Here is a 23,407-nt window from a genome sequence, read left to right as displayed (position 1 = left end):
ATAGAATACACTTGGATTCTGACTCTATGCTTTGCCCCCATAGCACAAGCTAGCCATCCAGACCTGTGATCTCGCAGAACCCAAGTCCAGGACCTGCCTAAGGGGAGCAGGGCCTCTAAGGCACAGGAACTGTAGAGTCCTCCCAGGCTCCACTCAAGAAAGGTGATGCTCAGGTTGGCAGCCCAAGCCCTTGTAACCAGAACACAGACAATGCCTGGAGGGAGATGACACACCACCACCTGCCATTCTGGGATCTGGGGATCAGTATCTGCCCCAGTCATACCTGGCAGAGACCTCCCCAACAACAACAACAAAAAAAAAAAACACCAAGCAAGGGTCCTGATGAGCCCAAGGCCACCTTGAGAAGGAAACAGAGGAAAGGAGATGCAAGTGGGATGGCTGAGGCCCTTTCCTGTCAAGCCATATTTGCCTGTGATACAGCTCCCTAAACCCCTGATTGCTGACATCCTGGGGTTCTGAGGCCTCAGTGGTTCCCCAACTGACAAATTGATACAGAAAGTCTCAAGAGACCCACTAACTAACTCTTTAAATACCCTGAAATAAAGTCAGAAATACCAGAGTTAGGGAGACTCTTTACTCAAAAATGACAGACAGCAGCAGACAGAGAACATTAGCATGTAGATTCCCTCTTGGGGTTCCTCACTCTCCAGGGAGCCCCTTTGGAAGGAAGCCCACACCTCCCCCAGCCTAGAAGGCCCTGTGAGGGCTGAGCCCCACTCTACCCACAACAGTTTCAGAACCATAACAGAGATGACAGGCAGATCTGCAGGTTGCATGTGGTTCCTGGGATCCCCCGTCTCTCTCACTCCCCAGTCTTTCTAGCAGTGAATCTGCCTGGTTCCTCACTAGGAGGACTCAGGGTTCCACAGCACATAACATCTTCAAAATGCCCTCATCTACCCTGTTCACCTGGGTGTGGGCAGGGGCCAGGGGAGGGCAGGAAATGGGGTCAGGGTTACAGCTGGAGAGGGGTCAGGTCCCAGGCTGGGGCTCAGATGGGGCTCTGAGAGAGGACAAAATGCTGAGAGGAAATGGCTACAGACAAGATGGCCCAGCACAGGGGAGTGAAGGGTTCAGCAGAGGATGATTTCCATGCCCAGCACACAAGTCCTGGCCTTGTCACTTTCTTTCACTGGCCCAAGGAAGAGTGGACAGCCTGAGTCCCAGTCAGACAGCAGGCCAATCACCAGGGACTAAGAGCCTGAATGGGATGGGACACAGTCACAGCAAACCAGACAGTAATGGCATCCATACACCAGCTCTTACAGCCCCAGGAACATTCTTCAAGCTTGTCTGGCATGATCTTCTGTCTAATGGGCTCTCACAGCAGCTGGTCAGTGCGTTTGCTGCGCCACACCACCAGGCCAGCCATGGCCACAGTCAATATGACAGGCACCACGATCAGTGGGATGAGCACCTCGTCTGGGGGATCCTCCCAGTGGGTCCTGTCCACTGTGCAGTTGGAAAAAAACTGCCGGTGGATGCCGGTGATGAAGCCCTGGGCCAGTGGATTGGGCCAGTAACAGCCCACAACATTAGTCTCCACCTCGGTGCAATTGGTGAAACTCTCGTAGTACCTGCAGAGGCAGAAAGTGAGACCACAATGTTCCCCAGGCCCCTTCATGCCTGCCTTAACCCCAGGCCAATAGGACAGGCAGGAAATGTTCTGGGCCCAGTCCTACTTGGACACCTACTCAAAGTGTGGCCTTGGAAGTCACTTCCATACTCCCAGCAACAAGGGTCATCTATGTCTGTGGCCTTCTGTCTGTGTCCCCTGCCCACATCTATAACCATACCTGCCTCCTTGAGGACTTTAGCTCCCAGAGCCCAAGGCTTTGGCCCAGCCCCCAACAACCAGCACCACCCTGGTCTGCCCAGAGGACGTGCCAAGCCCTGATTCTCCAGAGCCAAAAGGCACATGGGCCACAGCCATATGGCCCTGCAAGGCCCTCGTCATCCAGGAGCACCCTAGGGTCCAAAAGGAGGGTCTGTCTGAGGCCAGGGCCAGTAACCTCCCAACCAAGTCAACCTGTTCTCATATACCAAGTGGCAACTGGGAGTGTCAGTGTGAGCCGCCTCCCCTCTGTCTCCTGCTCAGAAGTTACCTCTCTCTGCCCCATCTGGCAGGTAACATGGGTCTCAAGGTGTTCCCTGTTCACGTGATCAAACATGGTGTTATGATTTGGATATAAGGTGTTCCCCAAAAACTCATGTGTAAGATAATGTGAGAGGGTTCAGAGGGGAAATAATTGGGTTGTGAGAGCCTTAACCCAATCAGTGAATTAATCACCTGATGGGATTAATTGAGTGGTAACTGAAGACAAGCAGGCTGGAGAAGATGGGACATTGGGGGGGCATGGCTTTGGGGTTTATATTTGTATCTGGCAAGTGGAGTCTCTCTCTCTCTCTGCTTCCTGATTATCCTCTGCCACACTCTTTCACCATAATGTTCAGCCTCACCTGGAGCCCCAAGGAATGGAGCCAGACTTCTATGGACTGAGACCGCTGAAACTGTGAGCCCTCAAATAAACTTTTCCTCCTCTACAATTATTCTGGTCCAGTCTTTTAGTCACAGCAGAGGAAAAAAAAATGCTGACTAAACACATGGGAAGGGCTCTCAGTAAACCATCCATGATGAACCTTTTCTGTCTGGGCAGCAGATACTGGACAGTTCTTGAGGCTGACTAAGGACCATGGCTTACTGGATCCAGAGTTCAGCCTGATGTATTTAAGGATTTTCCAACAGTCACCTGACCTGGAATCTGGCAAGCAGTCTCTAGAGGTGGTGACCACCCTGCTGTTAGGGTCTTCAGAGCTGACAATGGCATTCAAGATGCTCTGGAGGAAGCTGGGTGGACACCTGCCAAGAACCAGCAGCTCCCACACAGAGCAGCACTTTCCCACGCCTGTGCTGCAGATGCAAGACAGACACAGGAGAAGGAAGGTCCTGGCTCGACTTTCCCATGGGATCAGGCAAGGGCCCCACCTCCTCCTTTCCGTACTATTCCAAGAGGGAGGGGCTGACCTGTCCCATCAACAGGAAGAGGCCGCTTCCTGAAGGGGCTTCCTGCACAGAACAACATCTGGATCTCACAAAGGGCCCCCTGAGCTACCATCTCCTGGGCCAGGTTGGGAAGCCTGGTCCCAGTCACTCAACCAGACTCCTGACTCATTACACCAGGCTCCTGACAGATCCCAGGCTGGGTTACGCACCAAAACTGAAATATAAGCCACACACCTGTACCTTCCCAGGTAACCCTCTTGAGCCTCAGACATGATGCAGCCCCTGGATGTGCCCAGGCTCTGGGAACACCTCAACAGCCAGGTCCATGGGCAAATCCTTTGCTCCCCCAGAGTCCCAGTTTCCACCACCCACCCACTCTGCTCCACCAGGTGATCTGGAACAGGGAAATCATCTAATACTATTCTAAAAAATCCTTTGCCTTGAAAGTGCCTGGCATCTCCATGCGATGAGAACATGCTGTGACTCTCAGGACTCTAGACCTGTCCACTGAAATGCTGCCGCCCAAAAATACTGCCAAAAACAACTGCTCACAGGGCTGTGCAGCTAAGCCAGACAGACCCTGGGAGCATCTGTGGACTAGGCCTGTGAGTTGGCAGGGCCCTGGGCAGCTGGTGGGCAGAGCATAGGTGGATTTGTGGGTGAGCTGTGGATGGGCTGTAGGCAGAGCCATGGGAGGGATCGAGGGACTAAGGGCCAGGGCAGGGTATGAGTGGGGCCATGGGCAGTGTGGGTCAGGGCACTGCACCTCTCAGGGCACTCACACTATGAACTCAGACAGGTTGCACCATTTCCAGACGTCCACCTTGTGCATCATGTCTGCAAAGGCCTTCCCACACCGGGGCAGCCGTTCCAGCATCCGGGTCTCATTGCAGCCGCACACTCGGGCACACCCACCTGTGGAAAGGACAGCATGAGAATTCTACTGGTTCACTCTGGGTGTACCCCAGGGACTCTGGCAAGTAGAACCTCTTACAGTACCTCCTGATGTCCCCTCATAGGCCAGTGACTCTTCTCTCAGCCCTGAACTCCTTTGCCTTGAAAGGAGACCCACCCAGGAGCTATCAAGTCTGCTTCTTCATCACTGCTGTGATGCAGGGATCCAGCAGCAGTGAGAGTCCTCAGGAGGTGAGGAGGGGTCCATCAGTAATGGCTAGGAGGCTCCAGCTTCAACCCAGAGATGGTAAATGCCTGCAACAGTTCTGAGAAGGAATCTGAGATCTAGGGACCATCCCATGGCCTGTAGGAGAAGGCCAGTAGAATTCTGAGCTGGTAAGGACCACCCAACACTGTACAAGCCCCACTCTGATTTAAGGAGACCTGAGTCTGAGGCAGCTCCTTGCTCCAGGATTTTCCAATTGGCCTTCTCAGCATCTTCCCACAAAACATCTCATCCCTGCCAACCTTGAATCTTTACCCCACACATTTTCTCATTAGGAACATCCTCCCTCCCACTAAGCAGGGACCTCTTATCCTCCAGGACCCATCCCACATCATGGTCATTCCCATTTCCAGATGAAGGACCTACCAGCTCCTAAACTTCTTTCACTTTCACCCAACCTTTGCTTTGAATGTTATCATATAATGAAAAGAGAGTCCATGTGTATGTGCCCTGGTATGTGTGTGTGTGTGGCCCTGCTGTCTGTGCCCTGGCAACCAGTGTTGGGCAGTAGGAGAGATCATGGAAGGGAACAAGAAAAAGGCTCCAGGCTGGAATGGGACAGATCTGCCTCACACACAGGCTTCACTGGTTATGAGTTCTACCTCAGTTTCCCCATCTCTAAAGAGGGACACAGGCCCATGAGGCTCTTGAGTTGGCTAAATTAAGTCCTGTGCCCAAAAAGGACCCATCTTTATGAAACCTTTGCTACTGGTTTATAAATTACTCACTGCTTTCCTTGCCTTTAGCAAAAACCTGTCGGGGGAATGAATGAATGATACTTTCCCAGAGCGCAAGCATATCAAGATCCTGTGTTCTTTCTTGTACAGCTCAACTGGACATCAAGTAGGTGCTGAATAAATCACTTCGATATGAAAATGGTGGATTCAGACCAGATCATATTCTGGTACAGCGACCTGTTCCACCAGACCACAGTACACCAGCCACCACAAAAGAGGACACAGCCCTAGGACCCCCTAGGTTCTAGTACAAAGACTTGGGACCACAGGGAGGGTTGAGGTATTGGGCTCACAGACTTGAGGGAACTGGAGTCCTCGGCTCACCTCCACCCACAACAGGAAGATTGCACAGGGGTCATTGTCAGTGAAATAGGACAGGCAAATAGGTACCAGTGGATACACCAGACGGCCTGTGTGGGCACTCTAGTCTCACTTTCTGTCCATGGATGCTTTCCTAACACCCAGCACGTCCCGAGACCCCAGGGCCTGGCTCAGCTGTGGGCCCCTGCCACATACAGGCAGACAGTGGACAGAGACTGGCGGCACTCCCCTAGCATGGCCCATTGACTCAGGGCTCAGCATCCTGTCTCTACCAGAACACACTTTTCATAGCATCTTGACCCTCTGTGTTGTCTTGCATCTAAGTACCCATCACCCCATGTTCACCCATCCCATCAGCACACCTGCAGGCCCAGCTCATGTAATAGCCCATGACATCCCTACTCCCCATCTCTCCCAGGGGAAGGTCACCCCGCAACTCCTCATCTCACCCTCCCTAGGAGCTGGATCTTACTACCCCTGTTGTCATGGCTCTGCCTCATGTGTCTGTGTCTATGTGCTGGGTGTATCTCTGTGTGTCTGTATGTCTGTGTATTTGGGTGTGTATGTCTATGTCTGTGTGTCTGTATAAGACTGTGTGTGTCTACATGTGTATGTCTATGTGTGCATCTGTGTTCTACATGTATGTGCATATCTGTATGTCTATATGTCTGTGTGTTTGTGTATATGTATATGTCCATGTGTCTACATGCTTGTCTATGCAATTGTGTTTGTATGTCTCTGTGTCTAAGTGTCTCTGGTTTGTGTCCATGTGTCTACATATTGTGTGTATCTGTGTTTGTGTCTGTGTTTGTGTCTGTGTGTATCTATGTATCTGCATGTTTGTGTGTCTGTGTATGTGTGTGTCTGCACATGTCTATGTATGTGTCCATGTGTTTATGTCTATGTGTCTGTCTGAGCCCATGTGCATCTGTACGTGTGCCTGTATGTGTCCATGTGTCTTTGTGTGTATCTATGTGTGTGTCTTTGTGTGTATCTATGTGTGTCCCTGTGTCTATACCTCCATTTGTGTGTATGTACCTGGGTGTGTATCTGTGTGCATGTCTGTTGTGTCTGCGTGTGTGTGCATGTGCACATGTGTTTTTCATCTACCCTCAGCTCAAGTCTGACACTGGGAGTTTCCCTACAGCATCTACTCAATGCACAAAAGGAGCCCAGGATCCTAATGGTCAAAGCAGAGTGAACTATGGGCAAAGTAACTGATGTCCAGGAGAGAAATAAGTGCCCTGAACATTCAGTCCTGCTCCTTTTTCGTCCCCATACTTCACTGGCAGAAGCTGATGGAGACTGACATCCCCCCAACCCACTAACAGTCAGTTCCACACTGAAGTTCCTTTCAGCTTGCAGAACCCACCAGGCTTATAGGCACCAGAAATGTTGAACTCAGGAGTATAACCCAGGTGATGTCCCACAACCACCTCAAAGTGTTCTTTCTTTCCATAAAAACAAGATCAAAGAGGCCACATAACCCAAACAAAATCTTACACTTGTTAGAGGCAGCGTGGATGACAGCCTAGGACCCTGATACCCTGTCTGTGACTCGCAGCTTCTGCTGGATGCCACCTGAAGCAATAGTATGGAATTGTTTAAAATCTATCCAAGCCTTAATAAATCCTTAGGAAAGAGACAAGCAGATTTAATTCCATGTCCAGGTGTATGGCAGCTCTCTATACCCACTTCCTACTGAAAACAACAAAAAGCCCTGGATAAAATATAAACAGTATACTCATAAAATCATCAAGATGACAAGATGGAAAAAATTACCAAACCAAAGACTAGATGAAGGCATGGGATTGTTTTTGCCCTGCAAGTGTCTATCCAATCTAGAAAATGGGACAGATGAAGCCCAAGATAGAGGTATAATGGAAGGCCCCCAGTAACTGACATTCAGCAGGAAATGAACCAGAAATAATTTCACCCTCAAACAACTTGGAGGAATAGTACTTGGGCATGGAGCAGAACAGGAGGAACCCCCTCCAAGATTCACAGCCTACATTCACATGACCAGGATCTACCCATGGAAAACCCAAGTTCCATGTCAGCTTAAACTGACCATGGACAGGATCCAACAGAAGCAAATTCAGGGACTTTCTAGAGGGAGGCACCATGATTACAGTCCTCATAAAATCACAACCCACCTTCCAAGGAAGATGGATAGCACAGAGTTAAACACCAACTAAGTATTACCTCAATAAAAATAGCCACCAACAAGTTCAACCTTCTCATATGTGGCACACATCAAGTGGAGAATATTATTCAAGAAAACCTTTACATCTCAGAACAGTGAGTCTGTGACATTTAAGCCACAGCCTGCTCCCACCAATCCCCAGTTCTAGTTATAAAGGCTCTGCTCTGAGCGGGTACTAAAAGGGGGGAAGGGGTCCTCTCTATTCCAGCTCCCAGTCTAGGGCTACAATTTCACCCTAAAAGGGGCAGACATATCCCCCTGAGCGCCATGTCATAGGAGGTCTCTTTATTATGAGCAGATGAGGCCAGGATGACTGGTGCTCCCTTCCCATCCATTAGAAGCTCTGCCCCAGCATGGCAAGCCAATAAAACTGCCAGCTCTCAGGTATGGCTGAGGGTCCTCATTGGGAGGAGCAAGCCAAGGAGACCAGGAACTACAATCCAGTACCTTCTCATAGAACAGAGAGGTCACTCTGATAGAAACATGCTACTGTCTCAACCTCAAGTTCGGTACAGTGACACCAAGGTCTTGCCCAGAGATTAAGGACAACAGATTATCTCCACATCTCTGACAAAGAGGACTAACTATATTTGGAATAGAGTAGAAGCATATGCCTAAGGGCATTCTCAAAAAAACAATGGAATTTTAGTAATAAGACATTAAGAGGGGCTGGTGGCTCCACTGTACAAAAAACAACAAATGAAATGGTAGACCAAGTGAAAGTTCAACAGAAAGAACCAGGAAAGAGCCCTCCTGGAACATGCAGGGCCCAGCAGGGCAAGATGCGAGGAAGACAGGAAAGCACTCCCCAAGTCATACTCAGATCCACTGGATAAAGATGGCCTTTCTAACTCATGGGGCTTAAGTACAACTTCTAACTAAGCACTAGCTGACCTATAAGCCAGACTGCTCCAAGGCAGATCCTAGGAAGCCTGGTGATTTTTAAAAATACCATTCATTCCAGGTAGTCTGTCAGACTGTTCATAGGCCCAAGGCTGCACCTTGGGCAGAAAGACTGAAAAGGGAACTTCCAAAGTCTAGTCTTTGGCAAAACTTGGAGCAAAATTGTAAATTTGTTGGACTGTGAACTAATTCTCTGCAAAGCCCAAGAAGTATAAATAGTACAGTAAGAAGTATGAATAGCAAAAATTTTGAAAGACATAAAAATATCTTGAGAACAGGAAAAAAAAAAAAAGATTTATTCAAGGGAAACCCAACACGATAGACAGCTGACTTCTCAGAAGAAACCAGAAGCAGTGAAGTGACATGTAGTGCTTTAAAAAAAACTGTCAATCAAAAATTTTATATTCAGTTTAATTAGAATCAGTTATACTCCATGCATGCATAATATTTTAAAATACACTCTACTGTCATATAGATCTAAAAAGAACAAATTTTTAAAAAGAAAAAAAAATAATAATCCCTATGGGAAAATGGCAGAAAGACAATAGAGGGAAGGAAGCAGGGGGAAAGGAAAGAGATGGGGAAGGAGAGGTAATCAGGTCTGAATTAGAATAAGATATATTCCATGCATGTATAATTATGTCAAAATGGATTCTACTGTTATGTATAACTAAAAAGAACCAATGAAAATTTTCCAAAAAAATTTTATATTTGGCTAAGTATCTTTCCAAAAATGAAAGTGCAATAAAGATATTCTCAGATAAACAAAGCAATAGCATTAATAGCAGACCCAGATTACAAAAAATGCTAAAGAAAGGGCGGGGGCTATAGCTCAGAATAGAGTACTTGAGCAATATGCATGAGGTCCTCAATACCAGCACCCAATTTAAAAAAAAAAAAAAAAATACTAAGGAAGTTCTTCAGACTGAAAGAGAAGGTAACTGGCAGGAATTTGAAAGCAAATGGGGCAGGAAAACAGCTCTAGTCAAGACCATGCCTTTATGAAATACAGGTTAAAGATTTCTCCTCAATCTCTTTGAAGTAAAAGCAGAATATAAAAGCAAAAAGGATGTGAAACCTTTTTTTAATCTCTAATAAATTTTAAAAGATTGAAATCATACCGTGCCTCTGACCACAGTGGAATAAAATTAAAAATCACAAACAGAAAAACTTTGGGGAATTCACAAAAATGTAGAAAATAAACAACACATTCCTAAATAAATAGATCGAAAAAGATTTGATAACAGAAACTAAATACTAGATAATACTTCAATATGAATCAAAATGAAGATACAATATACAAAAATTTAAAAGGATGCAGCTAAAGTAGTATTTAAAGGATAAAATGTAACAGCAAACATCTATATTTTTTAAAAAAGAAGACCTCAAATCAGCCACATCAATGTTTATAGAAGCTCAGTTCACAATAGCTAGATTGTGGAACCAACCTAGATGCCCTTCAACAGATGAATGGATAAAGAAACTGTGGTATATATACACAAGAGAATATTATTCAGCCATAAAGAAGAATAATATTATGGTATTTGCAAATAAATGGATGGAACTGGAGAATACCATGCTAAGAAAATAAGCAATCCCAGAAAACCAAAGGCTGAATGTTTTCCCTGATAAGTGGAGAATGATATATAATGGGGGTAGCGGGTGTGGGGAGTGAGAGAAGAATGGAGGAACTTTGGATTATGTAGAAGTAAATGAGAAGGAGGTGGGGTATGAAAAATGGTGGAATGAGACAGACATCATTACCCTATGGACATGTATGATTACACGAATGGTATGAATCTACATTGTGTACAATCACAGAAACGAAATAATGTACCCATTTGTATACAATAAATCAAAATGCAGTCTGTAAAAAATTTAAAAATAAATAAATAATTAAAATTTTTTTAAAAGTCCTCAAATCAATTATCTGACCTTTCACCTTACCACATTGGATAAAGAAGAAGAACTAAGCTTAAAGAGAACATAACAAAGGGGTAAAAGATAAGATCAGAGGAGAAATTAGTGAAGTAGAAAACACAAAAGTAAGAAATGTAATCAACAAAAGGAAAAGCTTGTTCTTTTGAAAGATCAGCAAATTAACAAAACCTTTAGCTAGGGAAAAAGAGAATCAAATTACTAGATCAGAAATGAAAGACAGATACTACCATATCACCACCTATCTTCCAGAAACAAACAAAAAAAAGAATTATAAGTAAATACTATAAAAAATTATATGCCAACAAATTGGCATAGATGAAATGGAAAATTTCCTAGTAAGACGTTGTTAATCAAGTTGTGTCCCCTAAAAAAATTTTTTAAATAAAATAAAAAGTTAAGCTGAACTCCTAACTTCAAGCACCTTAGAAAGTGTCCTTATTTGGAAATAAGGTCTTTGCAGAAATAATAAAGTTTAAATGAGGCCATTTGAGTAGGTCCTAATGTAATACAACAGGTATGGAAAGGAGAAATATGAACACAGAGACAGACATGCACCAGGGGAAGATGATGTGAAGACACACAGAAAGAAGATGAGAAAATGGAGGCAGAGATCAGAGTAATGCAACCACAAATCAAGGAGTGCCTAGGGCCGCCAGAAGCTAGAAGAGGCAAGTAAGGAGCACAGCATTGTGAGCCCCATGAGTTTAGACTCCTAGCTGCCAGAACTCTAAGGAAAGAAAGTTATTTTAATCACCCAGTTTGTAATACTTAATGACAGCCCTAAGAAACTATTAAAAACATAAATGACTGAAATCAACTCAAGAATAAATTCTGAATAGACCTAAAGCAAATAGAGAATGGGGCTGGGGATGCAGCTCAGAGGAAGAGCGCGTGCCTGACATATGGGAGGCACTGGGTTCGATTCTCAGCACCACATATAAATAAATGAATAAAACAAAGGTCCATCAACAACTAAAAAATATATATTAAAAAATAAATAAAATAAAACAAAGAGAATGGATTAGTTAATTTAAAACTTTCTACAAAGGTAATCCAAGGCTCTTACTGCTTCACTAGTGAATCCTATCAAATATTTAAGGAAGAATTAGTATGAATCATTCGCAAACTTTTCCAGAAAATATAATAGTCATCCTTACTTTTCCACATTCCAACCCATTCTACACTGCCAGTTTTATCCTGATGTCAAAGCCAAAGACATCCCCCAAAAAAGTAAAGTACAAGCCAATATCTCTTAGGAACACAGATGCAAAAACCCTCAACAAACACTAGCAAAATGAATTCTGCAACAGAAAAAAAGCACAGTACACCATGATCAAGTGGAATTTACCCTAGGAATAAGAAGGTAGTTCAACATACAAAACCCCCTCAATATAATACAGCACATTAATAGAATGAGGGGGAAAAAACACATGATCATCTCAATTGATGCATTAAAAAGCATACAATAAAATCAAAAGCTTTTTCCTTTAAAAAAAAAAACACTCAACAAATTACAAATAGAATAGAATGTCCTCAACATGATAAAGACCATATGAAAAACCCAGAGTTCACATCATACTCAGTGGTGAAAGACTGAAAAATTTTCCCCTAAAATCAGGAAAAGATAAGGATGTCTGTTTTCACCATTTTTATTAAACATAGTACTGGAAGTTCTATCCAGAGCAATTAGGCAAGAAAAGAAATGTCATCCAAGTTGGAAAGGAAAGTGTAAAACTATCTCCATTCACAAATATCATGATTTTATTTGTAGAAAATGCTCAAGGATCCACAGAACAAAAACTGTTAGAGATAGTGAACTAATTCAGAAAAGTTGCAGAATACAAAATTAACACACAAAATAAATTGTATTTATATACATTAACAATCCAAAAAGGAAATTAAGAAAATAATTTTATTATAATACAATCAAAAAATTAAATTATTGGTTACAAATTTGATAAAAAATGCCAAAACCTACACTCTGTAAACTATAAAACATTGTTGAAAAAAATTAAATAAGACCTAAATAAATGGAAAGATATCCTATGTTCATGAATTGAAACATTTAATATTATTAAGATGTCAATATTACCTAAAGTGATCCACAGATTTAAAATCACAGCTAGCCCTTTGCGATAATTGATAAACTGGTACTAAAGTTAATATGGAAATATCAGGAACCCAAAATACTCAAAACAATCTTGAAAAAGAATAAAGCTGTAGAACTTACAGGTTCCAATTTCCCAATTTACAACAAAACTATAGTAATCAACACAGTGTGGTACTGGCATAAGGTTATACCTATAGATCGATGAAATAGAATTGAGATTACAATAATAATCTCACACATTTATGACAAATTGATTTTCTACAAGGGCACCAAGACAATTCATTAAGGAAAGAACAGTCTTTTCAACAAATGATCCTGAAACAACTAACATATAAAGGAACAAAATGTTGGGACACCTTCTTCACATCATACACAAAAATTAACTCAAATGGACAACAGACCCAAATGTAGAGCTAAACTACAAAAACTCTTAGAAGAAAATACAGGAGTGCGACTCTGTGTCCTTGTACACTTATACAACACAGAGCCTTTTCGTGTATGACACCAAAAGAACAAGTAACAAAAGAAAAATAAATAAATAAAATGGCTACATCAAAGTTTAAAAATGTTGTGCCTCAAAGGATGCCATCAAAGAGTGAAAAACAACCCACAAAATGGGGAAGAAATGTATGAAAATCATGTCTGATAGGAGACTTGTATATATATATATATATATATATATATATAAAGAATTCTTACTACTCCATGATATACAAATGACCGATAAGCACATGAAAAGATGATCCACATCATTATCATGAGGGAAACAGAAATCAAAACTACAATGAGATATCACTTCAGATGTACAAGAATGGGCCCGGCGCAGGGCCCATGCCTATAATCCCAGTGGCTCAGGAGGCGGAGGCAGGATGATATCTTTGAGATTAAAGCCAACCTTAGCAAAAGCAAGGTGCTAAGCAACTCAGTGAGACCCCTTCTCTAAATAAAATACAAAATAGGGCTGGGGATGTTGCTCAGTGATTGAGTGTCCTGAATTCAATCCCTGGTACCAAAAAAAAAAAAAAAAAAAAAAAAAAAAACAAGATATACAAGAATGGATATAATTAAAAGACAATAAGTTGTTGGGTTAAACAGTAATCAGTGCCTGGGAAAGCTTGCAGTGAGATAAAAGAAGATCTCTAAAAGAATATGGCAAAGAGGAAATGGGGACAGGGAGTTTGCCACTTCTCCTATCGGCAGTTCTTGGGAGAGGATCTGAAGACAGTGACCTTCTTTGTAAAGTAGAAAAATACACTCATAAAACATCTGAAGAAAGCCACCTATGCAGTAGGCATGAAACCCAGCCTATATATTCCCCCTGCAGCCCTCCACTGTATCCCAGCTGGCCACTGCCAAGGAGTGAATAAGTAATAAAATGTCCAAAACCTCTCCATTGAGTCCCCCAAGTTCTGTCTTGGGGACTACTAAATAGTAAGCTTGGGTTTACAATCCTGGGGTTGAACACAAGTGTTGGTGAGAAGGTGCAGAAACTGGAACCCTCATGTACTATTGATGAAAGAGCAAAATGATGTCCATATTTAAAAATGGTCTAGCAGTTTCTCAAATGTTAACATGGAGTTATGGATGACCTTGCAATCTACTTCTAGGTGTATATCACATATGTTCACGCAATGGTTTTTATGTAAATGTTTAAGTGGCATTGTTTATAGGAGCCAAAAGTGGAAATAATCCAAATGTCCACCAACTGATGAATGGATAAATAAAATGTGGTAGATGGACATAGATACAATATAGACAGAATTGCATAATATTATTTATCCACAGGAGAAATGGAAGTTTTTGCCCATAAAGGAAAAAGTACTGACAATGCTACAATATGAATATCTTGAAAATATTGTCAGTGAGATAAGTTAATCACAAAATATCATATATTATGTATTCCATTTAATGAAATATAGAGAACAGGTAAATCTAAATCTACAGGGAAAGAAAGATGAGTGATTGCTTAAGGAGGAGGTTGAAATAAATGGGGTGGCTGTAAATGGGTATGGTAATTATTCGGGGGGTGATGAAAATGTCCTAAAATTCATTATAGTGATGAATGCAAAATTCTATGAGTAAACTAAAAGAAATTGAATTGTATACTTTAAATGGGTGAATTATATAGTATATTAATTACATCTCAATAAAGCTGGGGTTTTGTAAGGCAAGATAAATTTTTTCAAACATACAAAAGTCAAAAGAAAACATCACCAGCACACTTAAACTGCCGGTAAGGTTCAGGGTGTTCTTCAAGGAGAAAGAAAACTATATAAGAAGCAAATATGGACCTATACCAAAGAATGCAGAGTACCATGCCAGAAACTGTAACTATGTAATATATAAAAATGTGTTTCTTAATATGTAAATCTATTTAAAAGTTGACTTTGAAAACAAAAATAATAGTATTTGGGGATTTATGTCTTAAGTAAAAGGTATGACAGCAAGAGCTTCAAGGTCAGGAAGGGAGAAATGGTAGAATTTTAGGCTATACCCAAATTGATATCATGTCACTTGAAGACAGACTGTGATAAATTGAAGATGTATACCATAAACTCTAAAGCAACCACTAGCCAGGCACAGTGGTGCACATCTATAATCTCAAATGCTGGGGAGGCTAAGGCAGGAGGATTTCAAGTTTGAGGCCAACCTCAGCTATTTACCAAGATTCAGTCTCAAAATAAAATAGAAAGGACTGGGGATTCATTAGTGGTAAAACACCCACTGGATTCCATCCCCAGTACCACAAAAAAATAAAAGTAAATAATAATAAAGCAACCACTAAAGTAAAAAAAAAAAAAAAAAAAAAAAAAAAAGTTAAAACCAATTTGCAATAAATAACTATAAAATGGAATTGTTAAAAGTACTAAGTCCAGGGCTGGGGTCGTGGCTCAGTGGTAGAGTGCTTGCCTGGCATGTGTGTAGCACTGGGTTCAATCCTGAGCACCATATAAGTAAATAAAATAAAGGTATTATATCCACCTACAACTAAAAATTTTTTTTAAAAAACACTAAGCCCAAAAGAGAAAGAAAAGGATTGATTGCATAATGATAAATTTAAGTCTAACTATATCAATAATCAGATTCAAAGTAAGTGGTCTAAACCGTCCACTTAAGAAGCAAAAATTGTCAGATGACACCAAAAAGCAAGACTTAATTGTAGGCTGCTTACAGGAATTCTATTTGAAATATCTGAAATAGAGATTCAAATAGGTTCAAAGTAAGAGAGTAGGAAAAGATAGATTATGCCACCAGTAATCAAAAGAAATGTGGAGCGGCCATACCACAGTGAACAAAGAATACTTTGGAGCAAACATTATTACCAGAGAAACAGAGGGTCACTGTCTTTTCACGACAGAAAAGGGCTCAATTCAACAAAAAGACATAGCAATCCAAAACATTTATGTATTTAATAACACAACATTGAAATACACAAAAAAACAGAACTATAAGGAGAATATAGCAAAGTCACAATTATAGTTGGAAAATGCAACACTCTTCTCTCAATAATTTACAGAACAAATAGACAAAAAATCAGGAAACTTTAGAAAACTTGAACAGAGCAAGGGCAGAGGTACCCAGAGCAACAGGGCATGCACTGTATAGAGGTAGGGTGTGCACAGTTGTTTGGGTAAAAGAGAAAGAGAAATGACTTCAAAAAGTGGACCTAGGGCTAAGAGCAGGATGAACAGACAGATCTTTGGAATTTATTTAAAGTTTAACAGAAAGGCAAAGTGAGTTTTCAGCCACAGCAATCTCCCACTGAGCCCAAACAGGGCCTCAGAACCTTCTCATCATGGAGTCCCAGGCAAGCACTGCCAAGTCCAGAGCTGGCATCCCTTCAAGAGAATCCTGTGCCATCTCTGCAAGAAAGGGGTTTGACAATCCCACCATCTGCCCAGTCTGGTTAGAAAATAGAGGCTGAGACCTGTCCACTCTCATCCTCAACTTACTGTGTGACTCTGGGCAGGTCCCTTCACCTTACTAGGCTGTTATCTCCTCATTTTTAGCAAAAAGTAATTCTGATTCTGGGTTTTTCCACTGGTTAATAGTTGTATACCTGCAAAATCTCTGTCAGAATCCAACTTTCTATTTCTATCACTGCTCCCCTGGCTTCCAGCTATCCTCACCCACCCAGGGGTGCCTACCCATCCTCCTTCATAAATCAGACTGTCTGCCCTTATTACAAATTCTTCCTGGGCTCCAGCAGCTGCCCACTCTGTGAAATTCAGGTTGGTGACTCCAGGTTCTATTTTAACACAGCTCTAGAATCTGAATAGCTTTAAAGTAAATGATTATTCTGCATTTTGAAGGTAGAACAAAGCTATTCCTCCCTGATACAGGTGGAGACCACATGCATGAGCCCCTCCAGGAAGCCTTGAGGCTGTGGGATCCATCTCCAGTTCCTCTAGGCATTGCCATCTCTCTGGGCAACTAAATGAGGTAGAACAGAGCTATCTACTAGGCTGCACACTAGACCCACTCAGGCCACAGCCCAGGCCTATTGTGTGGGAGTCTCAGGTGAGGACCCAAAACTCAGGTTTGTTAAGCCCCACTCCAGTTGACTTCCATGTGCCCAGACCAAGAACGAGTGATGAAAAGTGATGAAAACACATCTCCATCACCTCCTTGGTGAACCTCATGCAGTACAGATTCTGCTCTAGCACACCTGGGGTAGGGCCAATGGTCTAATGTCAGACAAGCTCCAGGTGATGCCATGCCTACAGGTCTGAGGACTACACTCTGAGGAGTAAGGGCATAGAGGATGGAGAGCAGCAGGCAGTAGCCAGGCAGCCCTGAGTGTTCACCTGAGCTCTGCTCCTCAACCTTGACACACTCACTTCCATCTCTGAGCTTCTATGTCTCCACCTGAATGGAACCAGAGGCACCTAACTGGCAGCCCCTTGTCCTATTTCCTTTCCTCTTCAGTCCCTGACTCTCCACCCCCCTCAGCACTGACAAGTGTACCCACAGCGCCCTGTTCTAAGTGTGGTCCAACCCACAAAACTACAACAACCAGAAGGAACAGGTGCTTTTTAAGACAGGAATAGTGACCTGCTCAGTAAGACATGGTGGGGATCAAGATTCAGAGCCAGGCTGACTTTTCGCAGTTACCCACCAGGTGGACTATCATCTCTGATCAGGGCTGGTGCCCTCGTCCAACTCCCATCCTTGACTTGCCACTCAAGGCTCCATCCCAGGCTTGCCTCCTTCCTCTGGGTGCTCCAAGCTCAGTAGTCCCTGCTCAATTTCCCTGATTTTCACTTCCTTTCCTTCTCTCCCAGCAGGCATTTCAAATACCTGTGGAAGCTGGGCTGGGTACTAGGTTTCAGAGTTCAGATCAGCATCTATCTTGGGAAGAACCTCGAAAAAAAAAGGTCTGGCCTCTGTTCCATCCCAATTAAAAGATGGGAAGACTGAGACCCAGAAGAAAAGCAACTTTCCCAGGACCAAATATAGAGTTAACCTCTGAGCCAGAGGTGCCTTGAGCAAGCCTCTGCCCCGCTGCTTGGCTGCATCTGCCAAGCCTGATGGTGGAAAAGTAGCCCTGATTTGTGTTGGGGCATTAGTGACTGAGGAGCACAGACCCCAGGGGCAACACAGATGCAGACAGTGGTGAAGGCAGTCTGTGCTTCTTTCTCCCTAAAGCCTCTTTGTTCCAAAAGCCTCCTTTTCCTGCAGCTCAAGGACGAACTCCCCACTTCGGGCTCTGACAGTCCACCAGCTATTCCCCACATTCAACTCTTGTCCTCATTCCTGGCCTGGCTTCATCAGTCCCTGTTGGAATCCTTGCAGTGCCCTTGGGTAGGTCTGCTGAGCTCCCCCTACCATCCTAATGGACACTGGCCAGGCAAGTCCCACTTGTCACTCTCTGATCCTACTCACCCTCCCTATCCTCTCTTTCCCCTTCCCCTTCCCCTTTCTCCTCTTTATCCTGGAAATCAGAATGAATCTTAATCCTTATAGGTAGTTGCACAACCAACCCAGGTTATGGCTATTTCTGGCCTCCCATTTCCCCAACACAGGGCCATGTCTGATCTTCGCATGAGACCTAATGCTCTGAAACTGTCCTCTGGGACAAGATACCATAAATAGGAATTACCCTTCAGTGACCATCACTTTCTCTGAGCTCTTGTTTTCCCCCTACCTCTGGGGGACTGATTGAAGACAGCACTGATTTTCCTCCACCCCCGTGTCAGAACAGGCATTGCCCAGCACCTCCACCATGGACCTACAAACCTTAACCAAGCTGGTCCAGTTATCTAAGAAGGAGGGGGACCCCTTACAATATGCCTGACCCAATGACTCTGCCCTGAATCTTGATATGCCCCAGTTCTCCACATGCCCCAGATCCTCCACATGCCACGAATTTTGATGTGTTCCAGAATTTTCACATACTCCAGAACCTCCACATACCCCAGAATCTCTCTGTATACCCCCAGAATCTTTATACACCCTAGGACTTCCTTATACCCCAGAATTTCTCTATGCTCCAGATCCTCCATCTGCCCTATAACTTCTATATACCCCAGAACCCCATATAATCCAGAATCTCTGTGTACCCCTGAACCTTTGCATGCTCTGGAATCTCTCTTCACTGAATCCCTGCATGCCAGCACAGCAATAGCCAGGCCCAGGTAGTCATGCATGTGCTACTAAGGACCATGTACAGGCAGGTATCTCAGGCAGATATTCTGACATAACTTTCTTAAACACGGGGGTGCTATGAAGATACCTGGACCCACACAAAGCTGGCACATGGAACACTTGTAGTGCCCTCCACAGGGACCCATTCTGGCACCATTTATGATACACACACAGTTTAAGGGGCTTCTTATACAACCCCATAAACCACCCAGTATAACAGTAACAAAGTAAAGACATAGGCCCCTGGAACACCACAAAACTGGGTCACTCTGCTCAGGTTACTGGCTGTGTGCTGCTTACAGAATTAGTGAAGTTCTCAGGAACTGAATCAAAATAGAAATCCATTTTGGTTAGTTCCATCAGGAAACAAAGAACACAGAGGCCTGTGCGTCTTTTTGTCTCAGGGACTTCCAGATGCTGAAAAATGATAAACAGCCAAACAGATGCATTTCCGAGAGAAAAGCCTTTTGTGGTCAGTCATTGTGAAATGAGATCCAGGCACTCTCATCTTCCTCAGCAGCAACCAGATGGCAGCATCAAAGGTATCTGTGATGGGCCATGGGCAGTTGGCCTCAGGAGGCTGTGATATCTGGAAAATTCTGCCCCCAGTCCCTTTGGTCTGGGTAATTCTACCCTTACCCTTCCACTTTAGTTTTCCTATCTATAAAATGAGGAGTGGAGCCAGATGATTTCCAAGGCATCTCCAGTGCTAAAAAATCTATAGCCCTACATTTGACCAACCACCTCCTTGAAGACTTTTAAGTCCCAGGGCTATTTGCTACCCATCAGTCCTTGGATCTATTTGACTCAGCAAAATCAATATGACCACAGGTGACACAGTGTCGTCATTACTTTTATTCATGATAAAAATGATGGTACCACTGGGGATATAGCTCAGTTGGTAGAGTGCTTGCCTCACAAGCACAAGGCCCTGGGTTCAATTCCCAGCACCACACACACACAAAAAAAATGATGATACCAAAAAAAAAAAATGATGGTAATATGTTCACACACAGGGACACACACACACTAGTATGCTCTGTACTCTGGTGCTAAGTCAGACTTATAAGTGAGCCCTCATAAGGCACATGTGCAGGCACAGTCCCTGATTTAAGCATAAATCCTTTCACATCATAATCCCATGTCCAGCACAAGGGGATTGGGTATGAACTGAATCAAATCAAACTGACCATCACAGTGCCCTCTCCAGCTTGCTATAGCTGCATTCACATTGCAGTTGGGGATACTGAGACTAAGGGCGAGTGAGTACCTTATGATGTTGAAATTATGATCCCAAATTTTTGCCCAGACCAAGAGAGTCCAGGCAAGAGGTGGATACCACAACAGCTCCCTGCTGAGTAGACAACTGCTAGACCCCCCACAACATGTGCAGTGCCAAAAGCTTTCTGAATAATGCTTTAGAATTCTCAGAGAAGCACTATAGGTCAGCACCTCCCCTGTTCAAAACTGATCCTTCATGATTGGTTGGTCAATAGGAACTATTTCTTCAGGCCCTAGTCCCAGCAATGGGCAGGCCCCCAAAGCTCCTGCTCTGTGCAGGCTGAAGGCAGTTCAGGACAGCAGCATGTCAGGATCAGAGCACAGATGGTCACCATTCCTGGAAGATGGGAGGCTCAGCTCTTTCCTTCCAGAGGGCAGACTAGACTCCGGTCCCAACTCTGACAAATTGCCTGTAACGATGAACACATTTTGCCTCTCTCTGACTTTTGCTCAAGCCAGGATAATAATGTCTGTGAGAGGCTGGACTTGGCCCCTGCCTAGGGAACCTGGCCCTTGGCAAGGGGGACAGTGGGAACCACCAAAACAGGACAAAAAGATGAACCTCATAGACTTTGTCCATAACAGACCCAGGTATATTAAAGAAGAGGATTTTCATAGTTTCTGACTGTTCTCCTTTTCAATTTCATGCTAGAGGTGGCCAGGAGAACCTCAGCTTCCCTCAGAATGAAGTTGGGACTTTCCTTCCACCGTGGAGACCAAGACTGCAATCAGAGGGGCATCACATGGAAGGCTTGCTGAAATCCCAAACCAGTATATTGATTTCCAGAAGAACTCACATGTCCTCACCCTTTAACACAAAAATCCACCCAACCTGGGTCCAACTCTGGATCATGAGATAAAACCATTCTGCACAGAGACCTCTTCAATAGAAGGAAAGTCACCCCTAAGCCTGGTGCACCCTGTCCTACCTCACTTATTGAATCCCAGATTGTCAATGTTGGGAAAAATACTGCAAACAGGTCCACCTTTTCATTTGACAGTCAAGGAGGCTGGAGCCAGGAGGAGAAGGAAGAAGGGATCCAAGAGGCAGCAGACCTAGTGGATAGATCCTGAGTCACTGATACCCAGGCCAGGGCCCTCCCCATCACCAGCTTCCCTCTTGCTTGCCTACCAGCTCCACCAAAGCCCTTACAAGAAAACACACACACACACACACACACACACACGCATATGCATGCACACATGCATACACTGCATACACATACATGTACATGCGCCTTTTTATTCTTGGATAATTTCTTTACTAAGCTTGTTCAAAACAAGTTTTTCATTTAATCCATTCCCATTTTGTGAGCAATGTTTCTCACTGCGTCTGTTTTCTTTCTGGAAAAGGTTTGGTTTGGGGGCTGTCAGAAAGGCCCACGCTACCAAGGTCGCGAGTCCTCCAACCCACACCCTCTCACAGTGCGCACCACTCATCAGGATGGGGAACTCACTACCTCACCCAAGGCCCATCCTCAGGTAGGGAGATGGTACCCCAGGCCTGAAACGTTTGTCGCAGCAGCCCGCAGGAAACCCGCACCTCCCCTTTTGCCCAGGTCCTTAGTCCTCAGATCCTCGGATGTCGGGGCGGTCCAGGACGCTCCAGCAGAACCTGGGGGCCGCTCTGGGGTAATTACGGTCCCTTCTGAGCTCCAGGGAAGAGGAGGTGCGCAGCCTAGGCGCGGCGGAGGAAGGCAAGGGTCTGCGTGGCTCCCGCGGTCGTGAGGAGTTAGAGCGCCCCGGGGCCCAATGTCCCCTTACCACAGAGCAACAGCAGCAGCGGGAAAAGGTGCAGCCGTAGCGCTAGCTTCTCCATGGCCAGCTGGACTGTCCGAATCTTCCGGGTCTGGGCTCAGTAGAGGGGAACGGGGTGTGGGGCGGGGCCGCGGGAGCCCACTGCCTCAGGCCACTCCCAGAGTCGCACCCCCAGGCTTCTCCCTGGCCACGCCCCGCTCATTCCCGAAGTAGGAGGTACAGCCCCAAATGTGCACCATCCCTCCAACGGAGGGGCGGGGGAAGGGGGATGAGCTGGAGTCTGGACTGGAGTCAGAGACAGAGTGAAAATGGGACGTGGGCTTGAGGACCAGCTGGAGTTGGACATGGGAGGAGGGACTGAAGAAAGACTGCAATTCAAACTGGGGTCGTGCAAAGTAGGGGCAGACTGGGAAGAGGGCTGGAGTGAAGATGGGATGAGGATGGAGTGTGGACTGATGGAGAGTTCGGGGACAGGCTGGTGGGGTCAGATTGGGAGACCACCAGGATTAGACTGATGGTGGATAGACTTTGGGAGGACCTGGGGTGCAGCCTGGCAAGAAGGAAGCTATAGAGTCCAGGGTGGGACTCTTGGAAGGGAAGAGCATTTGAGCAGAGACAGATTGGAAAATCAAGTCTCCAAGGAACAGGAAAGGGTATGAAGAAGGTTGCCATGCAGCTGGGATTGTGGGGATGGGGGGGCACGTGTGAGCTTTTGAGCCTGAGGCAGTGTGTGAATTTGTGTGCACATGTGAAACTGTGTATAAGAGGGGGTGAGTGTGTGTAGCAGGAGCACACACAAATGGTTAAACCAGAAACAAACTTGGGGATATTTCAGTGACTGGCACCCACAAAGTCCTGGCCCCTCAGAGCACCAGGGACCCTGAGGACAGGAGGGCCTATTTCTCCAGCCAAAGGTCATTTACCCATAGGACGAGTCACCTCTATCACCCTCAGCTCCTACATAGCCTCTGGGCTGTATGTCCCATGTGTGCTTGGGAATGGTCACCTCTTCCTGACACAGCTGTGCCAGGTCAGCACCTGACCCCTCAGGTTAGTTGGGGCAGGGCCCCATTTCTTCCATCTTGTGTTCTTTAGGGTCCTCTCTAATATGTCATGATCCATAATTCTTTATACCAAATGACAGTGTGGTGTCTCTCTTGATCAAACCCTAACTAATACACTATTATATTTATTCTGAAATTCTTTCTCTTAAATTGTTTTAAACGAAGTTTTCATTGACATTCAAGTAGACTCTAAGATGAGGACCTTGTGATCAAATAACACGGTACTTCTACCA

General features: G+C 44.5%; 1 protein-coding gene across 1 annotated transcript; it reads right to left on the bottom strand.

Moving 5' to 3' along the window:
- Window positions 1–573: 573 nt before the first annotated feature.
- RAMP3 (receptor activity modifying protein 3) lies at window positions 574–22,275 on the bottom strand. The gene is made up of 3 exons (XM_079149920.1): window positions 22,117–22,275; window positions 3,808–3,940; window positions 574–1,598 (listed from the first exon to the last, which is right to left on the bottom strand). The coding sequence occupies exons 1-3, from the start codon at window positions 22,169–22,171 to the stop codon at window positions 1,343–1,345; spliced, it is 444 nt and encodes a 147-aa protein (XP_079006046.1). The 5' UTR covers window positions 22,172–22,275; the 3' UTR covers window positions 574–1,342.
- Between the last annotated feature and the right edge of the window lie 1,132 nt (window positions 22,276–23,407).

Source organism: Sciurus vulgaris (assembly GCF_902686455.1).
Source record: "Sciurus vulgaris genome assembly, chromosome: 8".
Taxonomy (NCBI): domain Eukaryota; kingdom Metazoa; phylum Chordata; class Mammalia; order Rodentia; family Sciuridae; genus Sciurus; species Sciurus vulgaris.
Note: the sequence above shows the minus strand (reverse complement) of the source record. Positions and strands in the feature narration are given on the sequence as shown.

Excerpts from the sequence above, each read along its gene's own strand:
- RAMP3 (XM_079149920.1), bottom strand. The coding sequence starts at position 22,171 with ATGGAGAAGCTAGCGCTACGGCTGCACCTTTTCCCGCTGCTGCTGTTG. Across the intron at positions 3,941-22,116 it reads GCTGCTGCTGTTGCTCTGTG|GTGGGTGTGCCCGAGTGTGC; the intron begins GTAAGGGGACAT and ends TCCTTTCCACAG. Across the intron at positions 1,599-3,807 it reads AACCTGTCTGAGTTCATAGT|GTACTACGAGAGTTTCACCA; the intron begins GTGAGTGCCCTG and ends CTGCCTCTGCAG.